The 13802-nt window shown below is 40.0% G+C and overlaps 1 protein-coding gene across 1 annotated transcript in view; it reads right to left on the bottom strand.

The window, feature by feature from the left end:
* GRIN2A (glutamate ionotropic receptor NMDA type subunit 2A) overlaps positions 1 to 13802 on the bottom strand; it is a 145066-nt gene that overhangs the window by 39037 nt on the left and 92227 nt on the right. Inside the window, exons 3-6 of the mRNA XM_005420433.3 lie at positions 12254 to 12368; positions 3421 to 3626; positions 1919 to 2087; positions 1651 to 1804 (exon numbers count right to left, since the gene is read on the bottom strand). Coding sequence (XP_005420490.1) covers positions 1651 to 1804; positions 1919 to 2087; positions 3421 to 3626; positions 12254 to 12368 — 644 coding nt within the window. The remainder of the gene's footprint in view (positions 1 to 1650; positions 1805 to 1918; positions 2088 to 3420; positions 3627 to 12253; positions 12369 to 13802) is intronic.

The raw sequence follows: 13802 nt of genomic DNA, 5'->3' as shown, positions 1-13802 counted from the left end.
AATACACAGTCAATTCCAGCAAACTGGCAGCTTCATCTATGCCTGGAAAAAACAGAGCACACTTCTGAGAGCAGAGACTTGATTTATTGGTGCAGTAAAATCAGATTTCTTCAAAAGTAGAGCTATTTTAGAGAGCTTTATGAGAGGGGGTTCTTTTTTTGTTTCTTTTGAATTATATACACATCCAACTAAACCAATAACATTAAATGCATTATAGAAATCTAATAACTCTGCTGCTTGTGAAAAATGCAAAAGCAGCTTCTCTTTTGATGGTGGCTGTAAACAGGTTTTTAAGGGAGAAGTAAAAAATCAACTGCACTTGCACTTTAGAAAACACCCCAATTTTTATTTCCAATGGTCATTTCAACATGCTGCAACTGCAATTTAAAAGATTAATTTTACAACTCAATGACTCAAAGAAATAAATATACTCTCCGAGTATTTTTATTACAAGTACGGTTTCTTGCAATTTCACTTAAAATCTTTCATTCATATCAAACATCAGCAAAATCTACTTAGGTATCACCACATTTGGGAAATTATTTGATTACTCACTGTGTCATATTTACTTGCATCATCTCTGTAATGTGCTTTTATGGAACAGATATGAGAAATAAGCTCTGTGGTTAAATGATGATTCTTGTGTAAGAAAATTCAATTATTTGCCTGCTTGTATCTGATACTACACCACTAATCTGCTCTTCAATGTCTGTGAGCAACTTCAGGGGGAGTGAAGAACTTCCACTTAGCAATTTAGGACTGGTCTCACTGCTGACCCAATGGACTTGAAGATTCTAAACTGTGCCCTAAGATATCTGGAACATACTGATTATTTATTTTTCCACTTAATGGTTTTAGTGTCACTATTCCAGTACAAGGTATCTTTAAAAATAGCAGGCCCAAATACATCATGAAGAACATAACAGCATTCTTGAACCATCTCGTGGCTCATTCTCTTTTCAGCTTCAGGTAAATTCAGGCCAAACATTAAAAGAAACTATGAACACTAAAAGAGGAGAGGGAACCAATGAAAGGAAAAATGCACAACTGAAAGAAGCATGCAAGAAAAGAAGCCCAGAGTCTTTTTGCTTCTTTAGATCCCACCTCCTGTCTGCCCAGCCTTTTATTTCTTTGTTGCATCTCCACTGTTCAGATGCATCAATGGGGAGAACACTCAGCTCTCCAGTGCAGTAGTGTGGTGTGCAGAAGCCAGAGGTAGCTGTTACCAAACTAGTTTAAATTATATCTAAAGATAAGGAAATTGTTCTTCAACTCTACAATGGGTTTTTCAATTATTGTGTGGCTATTAAAAAGATATTAAGCAAATTGTGATGTGCTAAACAAGCATAAGTTAGTATGTAAGGAAGCAGGGTTGAGTATGTAATTTTCCTAACTGAAGGTTTTAGGAGATTCTTTTTCATACTGAAATCACTGTCTTTGGTTTTCACTGTCAGCATCCAAAGCCAACAGCACTGTGTCCATATGTTAATGATCATGTTAATCAGCACATCAACACAGCACAAAATTCCTAATGTAAAATTCAAAACTCAACAGAACTGTGTTAATGCACTACATATCCGAATAGACAATTAAATCTACCCAACTCCACAGATAAGCAGTTAGGTTATCTGGACGGGCTGGAGACCATACCTAGGAAAGCAGACGGTGACACTGTGCCGTTGCTCCGTGACACCATGACACTGATCCCGGTCTCCACGAACGGCACCGAAAAGTCAACGACTTCCGAGCGCTCCTCGTTGATGGTGAGCGAGCCCACAGCCATCACTGCCCGGTGGTACACCACCTGATCACGGGGACAACACACACCAGGGTCAGCACAGAACGCCTCCTTCCTCCAAAGAGCTCAACCAGACATCACCGAGTCCTCAGGAACTCTTTTACCTAAAACAGAACTTACTTCACCAATCATTCCGTTCCACACATTATTGACTTTTTTGCCATGCTTCCCATTTGTCACCAAGTACAGGTCGTATGTGAACTTGACAGTTTTAGACAACTTCTTCAAGATATCGATGCAGAATCCTTTGCAGCACTTCTTTACGTTCGTTCCCTCATTAGTTTTGTTGCTGTCAACAGAGAAGACACACATAAATATTCCTGCTGCGAAAAACAGAGGCAGCACAACAGCAAGATACAGCACACTGTGAAACAACATTTTGCCACTCTTGTGAATGACCATGTTTTTCTGAATCAAGGCAAAAATAACCCACAGGATGCTTTTATAGCTATATGGTGTTTGCAGCTCCTGCTAATCATGACAGAGCTGCTTGGTGAGACAGAAACAACATTACCTCACATGACATCCTTCTACTCCAGGATCCAGCCTCACGCTCTGCACTGCTCCATCAAGACATACAGCCTGCTCTTACTAATCTCTCTCGTAGGATTAGATTAAACTTTTATTACTTTTACTCTCAAGACATCAGACTACATGTCATTTAGTAATTAAAGAACATGTAAGCTATAAAAAGGCACAGCAGTTCACCGTGCTGGAAATGGATGCATCTTCTCAAAGTGCACCTTTCCCTGCACTTGGAGACAGTGAACTTCAGGCCACCTTTAAGTGCAAGAATGCAAGTTTTATCTTCACCTTTTTTTTCTGAAATGTTCATTTGGGGACCTCTAGAACCTTTTAGTATATGCAACTTCAGAAGACAAGGCAGTATTTTACAGGCTTTTGGAAAAATTCAAAACTAAAATAAAACTAGTTTAGAATTTAACTAAAAAAGTTAATTTCTCTGGACTTCAGGAATCATGTGCACAACCATTTAGCAGCCTCTGGAAATCTTCAGAAACATGCATCATATTCCCTCACACCTGATCAGTAAAAATCCTGTTATATTCAGTTCATTAACACAGAGATCAAGGCACAGAGCCAGTGAAACACCACTGACAAATGTACAGTGGAAACTCTTCCACTGATTTCTAATGACTGCCCTGAAGTTATGGAGCACTGAAAGAAGGGGACTTTTCTCTTGATACTAAGTCACAGTGGTATTTTATGCTGGAGTAGTTTATTCTATACCAAATTTCAGCATAAACTTACATTTTCATTAGAAGACATTCTCAAATTGTTACAGACTAATGAAAGCAGGCGTATCTCAACATAGCTGGAAACAATTCAAAGAGGACTCATTAAAACAATCCCCTTTTGGAACACAATCTTCTTCCATGTGACTGAAATGGGCTGACTCTCATTGACTTTGAATTTACTCTAAAGTTACTACCTTGTTAATAACTCAATGTGACTTACACGTGTATAACCAGAAACTCTCAACTTTTTAAAAAGGAGGATGGGCAAAGAACATACCATGTGGAAAAGAGAAGGGAAAAGGGAAAAGGGAAAAGGGACTATATATAAGTCAGGAATAGAAAAGGGAACATTGTGTATTTACTCACTTAAGCTTGACGAATTTTCGGCAGGGCACGGTGTTTTTTTGGCAGCTCTCCATGAGAGGATCCACATCCTCCACGATGACAAAGGGAGCCTCCTCCAGGGTGACAATGCTCAGGTGGTTGTCGTCGGGGTCGCTGTCTGCGAAGGAGCTGTACCTCGGCCACACCGAGTACTTGAGGCTCAGCGAGTTGTTCTCCCACTTCCCCACCTGAAAGGCCAAGAGCCACAGGCTGCTGAGAGCTGCTTGATGGTGCTTAAAAAATATTAAGCCAATATTAAATGGGTTGGGACACAGGTACAGGGAATTACATGGCCAGGACAGTTGGTTTGGGGTTTTGTTGTTAAAATTACTTTAAAATTTAATAGCAATTGCATGAAATGAGAAAATGCACAGTGGTAAAGACAAATAAGGTAACATTATTTTGATAGGTAACTGTTTTAAAAAGTCTGGATGTCATCAGTTAACACCATCTATCACCTGGTGCTACATGCACTGCAATTTGACAGTCAGCATTTCTGTTTGAGCCAGAACAGCAACCAGATACTCTATTTGTGACCAGGACCCTTTTGAAGTAATAAAAAACTATTTTTAAAAAAATCAACCAAACAAACAAACCCCAAACAAAAACCCTAATGCACACTCACGCCTACATGTCTGACCAGTAACCAAAATATCACAATGTCATTTCTGTATCTTCCTAAAGAGAAAACTCTTGTGTTCTAATACATTAAAAAGCCATTGTAAAAGCCTTTACCCAGGCTGCCACTGGAGCCAGACCAAAACACATTTTTAGTTAGAATTTCCATTAGAAATAACTATTTCCCATTAGAAGTAACTATTTTATTCTGCCAACTGTTGGGTACTTTTAAGAAAGCAAACCTCACCGCACATGAAAATTTCCAGCTTATTTACTATTAAAAAATATCCCTTCTAAATTAGCCCACATTTCTTTCCATTTCCAGATCACCAGAACGAGGTTTATGATTTAAATATTTTTGAGTCTAGTGTTTTCCTCCTCAGATTGTTTAACTATTTTCTATCCAGAAATCTAATTACATGTTTTATCTGATGACAGATAACATAAATGAGCTAGCAATCCACATAATTTATAACCTAATGCATTTTAATAATTCTTGAGCTGCTTAAGCTAAACAAATGACAACATAATCATAAGACTGTTCAAATATTTCTTTTGCAAGAAAAATGGTGGGAATTAACAGTACAATAAGAGACTCAGGCCCTTAAAAAAAATTAAAATTGTTACCTACGTTCTGTCTTCTATAAACTTAAAAAGTTAATCACAAAAATTCCCAAAGAACATGATTTCTATCCATTCCAATTTTGGAAAGCCTATAAGCACATGACCTTTGCAGTTTTCTTTCCATCCTGTTTATAAGTCAAGATGTTTTACTGAACTTTAATGTAGGAGGCAGAAATGTCAAATCTCTACTCACTTAAATTAGGAAATTCAAAGTATCTCAAGGAAAGTAGGAATTCTCACTTAAATCAATGGGAATTGTATATATGATTACTCTGTATATATATTTCTAGTATGAAATTTAACCAAAGCCTCTAGGAGAAAAGCTAGTTCAGCCCCAGGGGAAAAATCTATTGTTTCTATAAAGAAACCAGTTAAATTGTGGAGGTGTGGTGAGCAGTGGCAGCGCCAGCAGCGTGTGCTGGCTTACGTGAGCTCACACAGTGTCGTCACAACCCTGAGCACAAGATGGAGGTGGCCATCTGGAATGGGGAGGATTCCAGCCAGCCCAGGCCCTCAGACAAACAGCAAACGTGCCAAGGGATGCCAGGGATTTCAGAAGTGGAAAATGTGTCCGACCGCCTGCCTATTCCACACATCAACAAGGAAATGTGACGGCATTTGTGTGGTCAGGAGGGCAGCAGATCCCAAACCACCTGGCACAGGATGCTGGGAGGAGGCAGATCCTGACCCTGGGGCACATCCCTCTGCCAGCACCCCTGATCCCAGGGCACATCCACCCCTGTGCCAGCCACCCCTGGCATCTGTGTCCCTGTCACAGGGAGCACCTGGAACCACCCCAGCGAGGTCACCAGGTCCTATCAAGAACACAGTGATTGCTCTGGTGTTGCTAACAGAAGAACAACACCAAAGTTGAGGATATTCTGATATCATAATTTCTGATATTCTTTCTACTTCAATGGGAACAACTCCATTTTACTGTTCTGAGGAGGATATAACCAGACATATTTAAATGCCTGGATCTGGGGAAATACTAATTTCTTTTGAGTGTTGCATCTATGAAACTGCTGTATTGAGGTAATAAACACAGTAGTATGTATTTGTAAGTCAAATTTTTAAAAAGAAAATTCAAGCTATGGGTAACACACTAAAAATGCAGACATGCTCCATTACAGAACTGTCAACATATACATTCACTGTACTATATACAAATTACACAAAATATCCAGAGACTTATGAAAAATTTCCTGCATTCCTAGTTATATTGATAATAAATATGGGTTTGATCCCAGAGAAATACAGAAGGTGACCTTCACTTGAAAAAAGAAATAAAAACATTTCTGGGACAAATTGTGTCCCAAACCATAGAAATCCTCATTTATAGCCAAAAGACTGGAAATTACAGTAAAAATATGGTTTTAACAACACATCAAACTGTTGATTCACTATGGTAGTGCAAAACTCATCTTCAAGTAAATACATGCAATGGTACATACAACCATTGTATTTCTTTTGAATTTGCACATTCTTTCCTATTTTCTCTGACTTCACATGCAGTCTAGAATATTCCCTTTGGTTTAATCTCCACAGGATGCAGAAAGGGAAGGGGAAAATAGCTGAGAGCATGGAAGAGCTGGTTTGAAGTCAGACTGAGGTAGCAACCACAGGGTGCTCATCTCGTCATCCACTGTTGCCTAAAGCTCCCCACATCTGACTCTGGCACATGTGCTTTGACCACCCCATCTAAGCCTCATTATCTTTGGAAGATTGCAACCAAGGAGAGTGAGAATGAAGAATTTGGCGTGACAATGAAGAATTTGGTGTGTTTCTGTGTGTCAGCCAAAGGCAGACAGAGACCTGCACAGTTCCACATTGCTGTACCTCAGAGTCCCCCTCCCGCTGTATCCCAAAGAAGCCTCTGAACAATGTAAGGATGATTAACACAGTTCTGCTCACACACCTCACAGAGGCCATCAAACCAGAGAAAAAGAGCAAGGCCTGATCCTGAGCAGAGCTTTCCTGTGTGCCAGTGCTGGCACAGAAATAGAGTCTGTCACACCAGCATATCTCACCAAAAACAAACCAGTACCTCGGTCCTGTCACCCTCTCCCAGCAGATGGGAGCTGTACACAGCACACACCCATCATCCCTTTGTTAGAAAAAATGTTACATGACAACAATGACACTAAATGCACTCCCAGGACTAGCCAGCCAAACCTTTCAAAAGAGAAAGATTTTCAGGGATGTTCCTTTTACATTTAACACACACACACTGCAAAACACACTTTTTGAGCTGTCTCACTTAAGAAAGTAGTGCTGAGCAAATAAAAAATCTAGCCCATCTTGCTTTATTGAAAAACTATTTACTACTATTTTTTCATTACACTTTTCCACTTAAAAGGAAGAGCTACTATGGCAAGCTTTAAATCAATAACTAAAAAGCTAAAATAGACTTTGTCAGGTTAGCAATAACAGCTGCAGAACAAAGCACAAGAGCAAAACCCTTCCTCCAGACACAGCATCTGCTGTACACCACCTGCTGCAAACCTTTGTGTCACTTTTATGTTTCTGAAGGTCCATATTTCACAATGGCTCTCTAAATTTAAATGACAAAATATGATGCAAGCAGTTCCATATCTTATTAATAAGAAGTGTTTTAGAGTCCTGAATGGTTTGAAGACGTCCATTTAAAGACTTTGAAGTTTCCAAAATTTGCTGCAAAATCTCATATGGGGAATGCAAATGCCCTGCTCTTCCCTCATGGCTGCTGCTGACAGCATCAGGAAGGCACCAGTCCTGTGACCAGCAGGGCTCCAAGGAAAACACAGGATCCAGGGAGATTATAAACAAACAGGAGGAGAAAGAAAAGCTGCCACCTCCTGCAGCCTCATTTTTCAATACAGAATTATTAATTAGCACTCACCAAATCCTCAGTGGCTGGTACAGTTTTGGTTCTGGGCAATGTCCCAGATAACTCTGTGCAGTGCCAGAGTTCAGGCTCATACCAGAGAAGCCATTTTAAGAGTAGATTATGTCATTAGAAAGGAAGAGAGCTAAACAAATTGACAGCTCATTCTTCCATCTCCCAGTGGAGGAAGATTTTTCTGTCACCTCTGCACTCAGTGAAGACCTCACAGCTCTCCAGAAATGCCCAGACAGACATACCTTTACCTTCAGAGAGGGAGAGCTGCCCTCAAAGTCTTCCTGTTCTCTAATATATAGGTGTAAAGAACAGGGGCAAAGCACACCACCTTTGCTTTCCACGGGAGTCATGATTCCTTTACAGCAGCAAAGAGGTGGGATTCTCCTTGGGAATACATGATTTAAGAAATGCTGCATAATAGTTGGTGCAATTCAAACAATTCAGCAGACTAAAGGTCAAAGGAAAGGCCTTTAGGCTAGGCAGAAGCTCACTGATACAGAAACAACATGCAATTTTCAGCTGACAGTAAGTGTCAGGATAGGCATATTTACAGGAAGGCTAAATACACAAAACAACAAGGATGGAATACAGGGAATGACAACCCAACAGATGTTAAAGAGCACGCTGCTGCTTCTGCTATGGGCAAAAAGAATATATCACATTACAGCACAGAGCTACTGACAAAAGATACCCCAGCAAACAGATTATTAGCTCAGGCAATTTCATCTGTTCTAGTTAAAATATCTGCATTTCTCACCAGCGTTAGGGAACATCTATCATGAGGCAGGAGGATCCCTCAGCTGTCGTGACCCTTGCTCAAATCAAGGGTTTCACAAGAAATTACCATGGAGCACCTCACTGATTCTTTTACCCCCACAGTACTCTGACAAAAAGCTCTGTGAGAAATCTGCCTGACACTGTGTTGGGTTTCTCAGCTCCTGCCCAGTGAAGTCAGCTCCACAGTCAGCTCCAGGAGCCGTCTGTTCTGGGCTACATGACAGTGGATGTTGGTAGCCAGATGGAGCTCTCCATGAAGACCTTGGTTCATTTATTCCAGGCAGGAACCATGCACCCTCTGCCCACTCCTTCCTACTTAGGTACAAATGCGTACAACCCCACACAGAGCTTGTAAACCTGGCACACGCTACTTTGTCAGAGAAAAATCCAGTTCTGCATTAAATCCTGCATTAGTGGAAAGTTAAAGATGACAGGCTCTGTTTAGAATAAACCTGGATGTAAAGGAACAGTTCTTGCAGTGGTGTTTGATGAGCGATTGTGCCATGTAGCACACAAATTCACCCAGAATACAGACTACCATGGTAACTTTACCTACCTGGAGCATCAGTAAAAATAGTTTTTACCCTGGAACTCATCTTTACACACAGAACACACTCATCTTTAAATGCAGTCTTCCCCACCTCACTTAAAATATGTGACACATACTGCTAATTAAACTGCCTAATTTTGCCACTGCTAATCATATTCTAGCATATGATTTTAATATTGGATGGATTTGGTTTATTTCCACATTAAAAAGATACTAAAAAAAAAGGGAAAAAAGCCAACCTAGCAGACTGTGAAGTTCAGTGAAGCTGATGGGCCAGGTGAGGCATGCAGGTGCCACCTCTCTGAGGTAACATGAAGAGGGGAGCTGCAGCTGGGGCTGCTGGACCTCTGAGGGTTGTTGAGCACTAGCACAGTGATCCTGCAGTGCTTTAGTGATATTTGGGCAACGCTGCTAACTCTGGTAAATTTATCAAGTTTCACTTTAACGAGCACATTAAGCTTGTCTTCTTAAAAATCTCTTGCCTGAGAACAGCATCCCCTTTGCCTGTCAAGAATATGAATGTTGGTGTCAGAAGTTTGAGAGCTGCTTTAGGATCTGTCAAAATATCTTGCTGGATGCCTGTGAAACATGCCCAAAAAGTGATTTTCAGTCTTCAAACTATTATCGTTCAAACAGCTTTCTTCAGCATCTGATATGGGACAAACCCCTCAGTCAACCCCACTTACATGTGAAGTTACCACCTCAAAGTTTCAATACTGAGTAAAGAAAAAATAACTTATTTACTGAGGGGTGAGATAAATGTTCTCCAGCTATGGTTGAACAGCTTCTCTAGAACCTCAAGCTTTAAGTGAAGTATATCAATTCTGAAACCAAAGAAAAATTGTATTTGAATAAAAGCAGTTTAAAAACAAAGATAATTTGGTTTTAATAATAAATTGGTTTTAAAAATAAATTTTTAGGAGGATACCAGGTAAAAAATTCTTCACATAAAGCACAATTACTCTTTCTACGTAAATAATAAATTAGCTACTTGCAGTATGCACATTAGTTACATTATGAGGATTTACAGGCTGTTGCACTGTCATTTTTTCACATGAGTAAATTATTTAATTAGATACTAAGACTTGATTTTTCCATATAGGATTGAGGATATTTAAAAAGGCTTGAATAAAACCATTGTATGATACTCCCTGCTACACTGTAAGAGAAAGGAGCAAGTGCCTGTCTAGAAACTCAGAGCAGCAAATGTTAGATCTCAGATGAGTAACTTTGACAGTTTTGAAATTGAGCAAAACAGCTCATGGAGAAAGGAACAAGAGGAAAGAAATTGCCTAAGAGAGATGGGGTAAAACCTGCAACTTGGAGAGACCATTGAGACAACACTAGAGAGCTGTTCAAATAAACCGTGTGGAAAAGAAGGGCTCCTCAATCTCTCAGTCAATGGAGCTGAAGTGCACGGGGACACTCTACTGAAAAGATGTGGGGTGTGCCCAGACAGCCCAGAGCTACATCCAGCGTGCCAGGATAATTGATTAGTCGGTTTATTTGTCCTCATCCACAGAGGCAGGATCAGCCTGTGGTCAGGAGAATCAGCCTGGTGGTGACAGAGCATTCTTGGCCGCCTCTCACGTCTCCCCTCTGACAGAATTCCTAATTAAAGCTGGCCCCTTTCCACAGCCCTTCTGGAGCAGCCACCAGAGCTGCCCTGGCCTCACTCCTCACCCCACTGGCCACCAGCAGGGCTCCAAACCAGGGCCACACACCACCACACACATCTCTTTTTGTTCCTCCTCCTAGAAACCCCTCAAACCTGACAATGAGCAGGCAGGGATTCACCAGCTGGAAAACTGCACAGACAAGGCAAGGATCAGCCTCCAGGGAGCCCAGCACTGCAGGGGAGAGGGCACTGCTGCCCTCCAACCATGGCAGGCACTGCACAGCCCACCCCAAACCTCATCCTCTGACAGGGACTCACTGGAAGGTTAAAACAGGCTCGAGTTCCGGTTTAACTGGAAGGTTAAAACAGGCTCGAGTTCCGGTTTAACTGGAAGGTTAAAACAGGCTCAAGCTATTTTTTGGAATAATGTTCGTTCATATATCCTGTATTTCTTTGCTGCTGTTAGATTATATTTCAAAAAAGTCAAACCCATCTCTCCTTGTCCTTTGAATGGTGTCTTTAGAGAAGTTTCAAGGTACAAAATGTATGAAATTATTTTAACATAAGCATTGTTGGCTGCCTCTTTGAGCATTTTTTTCCTTTGGCACCTTATGCTAATAACATTCCCCAAGAAGTATAACATTTTTCCAGAACATTATATATGATATGCAGACTGTTGAAGAATTTTAAAATAGGGTAAGAAATGTTCATAACAGTTAGTGAGCAAATGATTCCTCCAAAGATTCAGATTGACACATTTGGAGAGGATTAAATTTATCCAGAGAATTAAATTTGCATCAAATGAACATAAAGAAATACACAGCATAATCTAGGACTACTCTCTGTGTTTCTGCATGACTAGCATATTTATTGAGATGTCTTTCAGTAACTCTGATTTTGTCATTATTATTCATCATCATGAAAAGTCTTGTAGTCTTATAAACTGGAGTTTTAAGTTGGTTCAGTGGGTTTTTAAAACTATAACAAAAAGAATTCATAAATTTCAGCAGCAATTTAGATAATGCAGAATCACGTTTCATGAATTTAAAATAAAACTGGTGGAGGATTTAGATGTATGTTTTCCTACAGTCTTATATTAAAAACAGTACTAAAACAAGTTTTTAAACATAGGGCCACAGCCTGCAAAACTCAGAGCCAAAACAATCACAGGCTGAGACTGGAGTTAAAATGATGCTTGCGATAAACTTTTTCATTCATTACTTGCATATATGATTAACATTGATGCCATGACATTCTTCCTTCTAGTCTATATAGAACTCTATGTGGAGATCACTTGTCTACCTGGACTAGTCAAGATTTTGAATTTTTTAGGCAAACAATGATAGGATTATTCTCCAATTCAACAGGAACTTCACAGTTGGTTTTTTTTTTAAGTACGCTTTTACTATAAAATCTGTCAAAAATACACAAAATCAAGCAAATAAAAGGAATGGAATTGTCAGGATATAAAAACCCATCCAAATCCAAGTAGCTGAGGACCAAGCTTTTGGATATTTTTCAGTTATCCATTTTAACATTACTAAATTTTAAGAAGAACTGGAAATGCAATATGCGTTTCATAGAAATCTGAACTCCACGTGGCTTTTCTTCACTGATCTGTTAAAACTCATCAGATATACTCAGGATGGTGCAGAATGGTCCCTTCTGAGTGCTGTGACACACCTGCAGGAGCAGGACCCCTGAGATGTGACAGGAATCCACCTCCCATGCCCAGAGCCGCGCTCACCTTCTCCCACTCCCGCTCATTGTTCAGCACGATCACCACCAGCCTGGGGTGGGCCTGGTACCCATCTGCTGTGAAGGACAAATCTCTGCCTTCCCACGTCACATTCATCATAAACCTGCAAGGCAAGGAAGAAAAGTTCATTGAAAAATTAACGGGCTGTCTGTCCAGCAGTTAACAAGCAGCAAGCGCAGTCACCAGCAGCACTGATGAGATCCATGCACCAAGCCAGTGCTGTGGGAATCCTGTGCTTGCAGTGTGGGGACTCGGGGCATTTCAAGGCAGATCACAGCTCAAGACAAAGCAAAATATTGCTGATGTGTGAATTATAATGCAGACATCATTTTTAACAGCATTCATGTTACATATGATTAATCTCTCCCCTCCCTGAATAATCTTTCTGGCACTTTGCACAACCTCACCAGCTTTTCAGGAGCATTGTAAACAAACCCACATTACCTCTGTGGGTAACATTGTACTATTGCGTCACTGAGTAATACTCAGAGCAAAGTGCATCCCTGTTCAGGCCTCCAGGAGTTCTGTCAGCTCCTCCCAAAACTGGAGCTACACACAGTGTTGTTGTGCCACGAGGATAAATTCCACTAATGCCAAAACCACACATTAAAGCTTTGAAGGTGTTGGTAAATATTCAGTTCAGTAATTTCAAAATAAAAGAGATTTATGTTTTTATTCTTTTGTATTTAACTTAATTTTCATCGGTTTTCAAAAGACATGTGAATTAATTAGTATTTTGAATAGGGAAAAATAGAGGGAAACAAAATAAAATATTAAAGAATGAAAAAATTTTAAATTTTGTTGAAAAGAATCAAAACTCCACATTGTTAGTGTAAAGCTGGCAGGGCTATCCCCACATTAAGAGGTAAAATTGCAATTTAAGATCTTGGGAAGAAGACAATACATCACCCAGCCCATCTCTGTGGTCTGAAGTTATTCATATTTAATTGCTCTGAATTCTCAGTGTATTTAATTGAAAGAAATTCAGACCAAGAGTGATGCAGACAGAAGTGCAGATGTCCATCCTACAGAGAGATGTGTTCTGAAGGCCAGAAATTCACTGTTCTTCATACATTACCTGTAGTGATTTCCCCACAAGACACCAATACTGTTTTATATGTTTGTATGGGTTTGGAGGGATTTTTTGGGTTAGTTGGTTGGTCGTTATGGCTGGCTTTTTTAACAGTAGTGGCAGCATAATCTCTTGGGGAATGTGACACAGACAAAATTCCTCAGCTCCAGATACAAAGGAGAAGGCTTTGTATTGACATAGCTGCCTGAAAATCCAGTAGCAGAAGCACACTAAATAAACATATATAGACCCAGAAGAAATAATAGCATTGTATTATAACAGTTAATAAATAAATGTGCACCTGGACAGCCATATTAACATCATTCAGCACCAGTTTGACAGCAATTTGTAAATTCACCCATTGTAATAACTCACATTTCATTACAGACTTCCCGTGTCAAAATTTTCCCCTTGACAGAACTTTGCTGTCCAGTTGAACTAATTTCCTGTATATTCCATTTTTCA

The sequence above is a fragment of the Geospiza fortis genome, unplaced genomic scaffold, assembly GCF_000277835.1.
Source record: "Geospiza fortis unplaced genomic scaffold, GeoFor_1.0 scaffold237, whole genome shotgun sequence".
NCBI classification, from domain to species: Eukaryota; Metazoa; Chordata; class Aves; order Passeriformes; family Thraupidae; genus Geospiza; species Geospiza fortis.
Note: the sequence above shows the minus strand (reverse complement) of the source record. Positions and strands in the feature narration are given on the sequence as shown.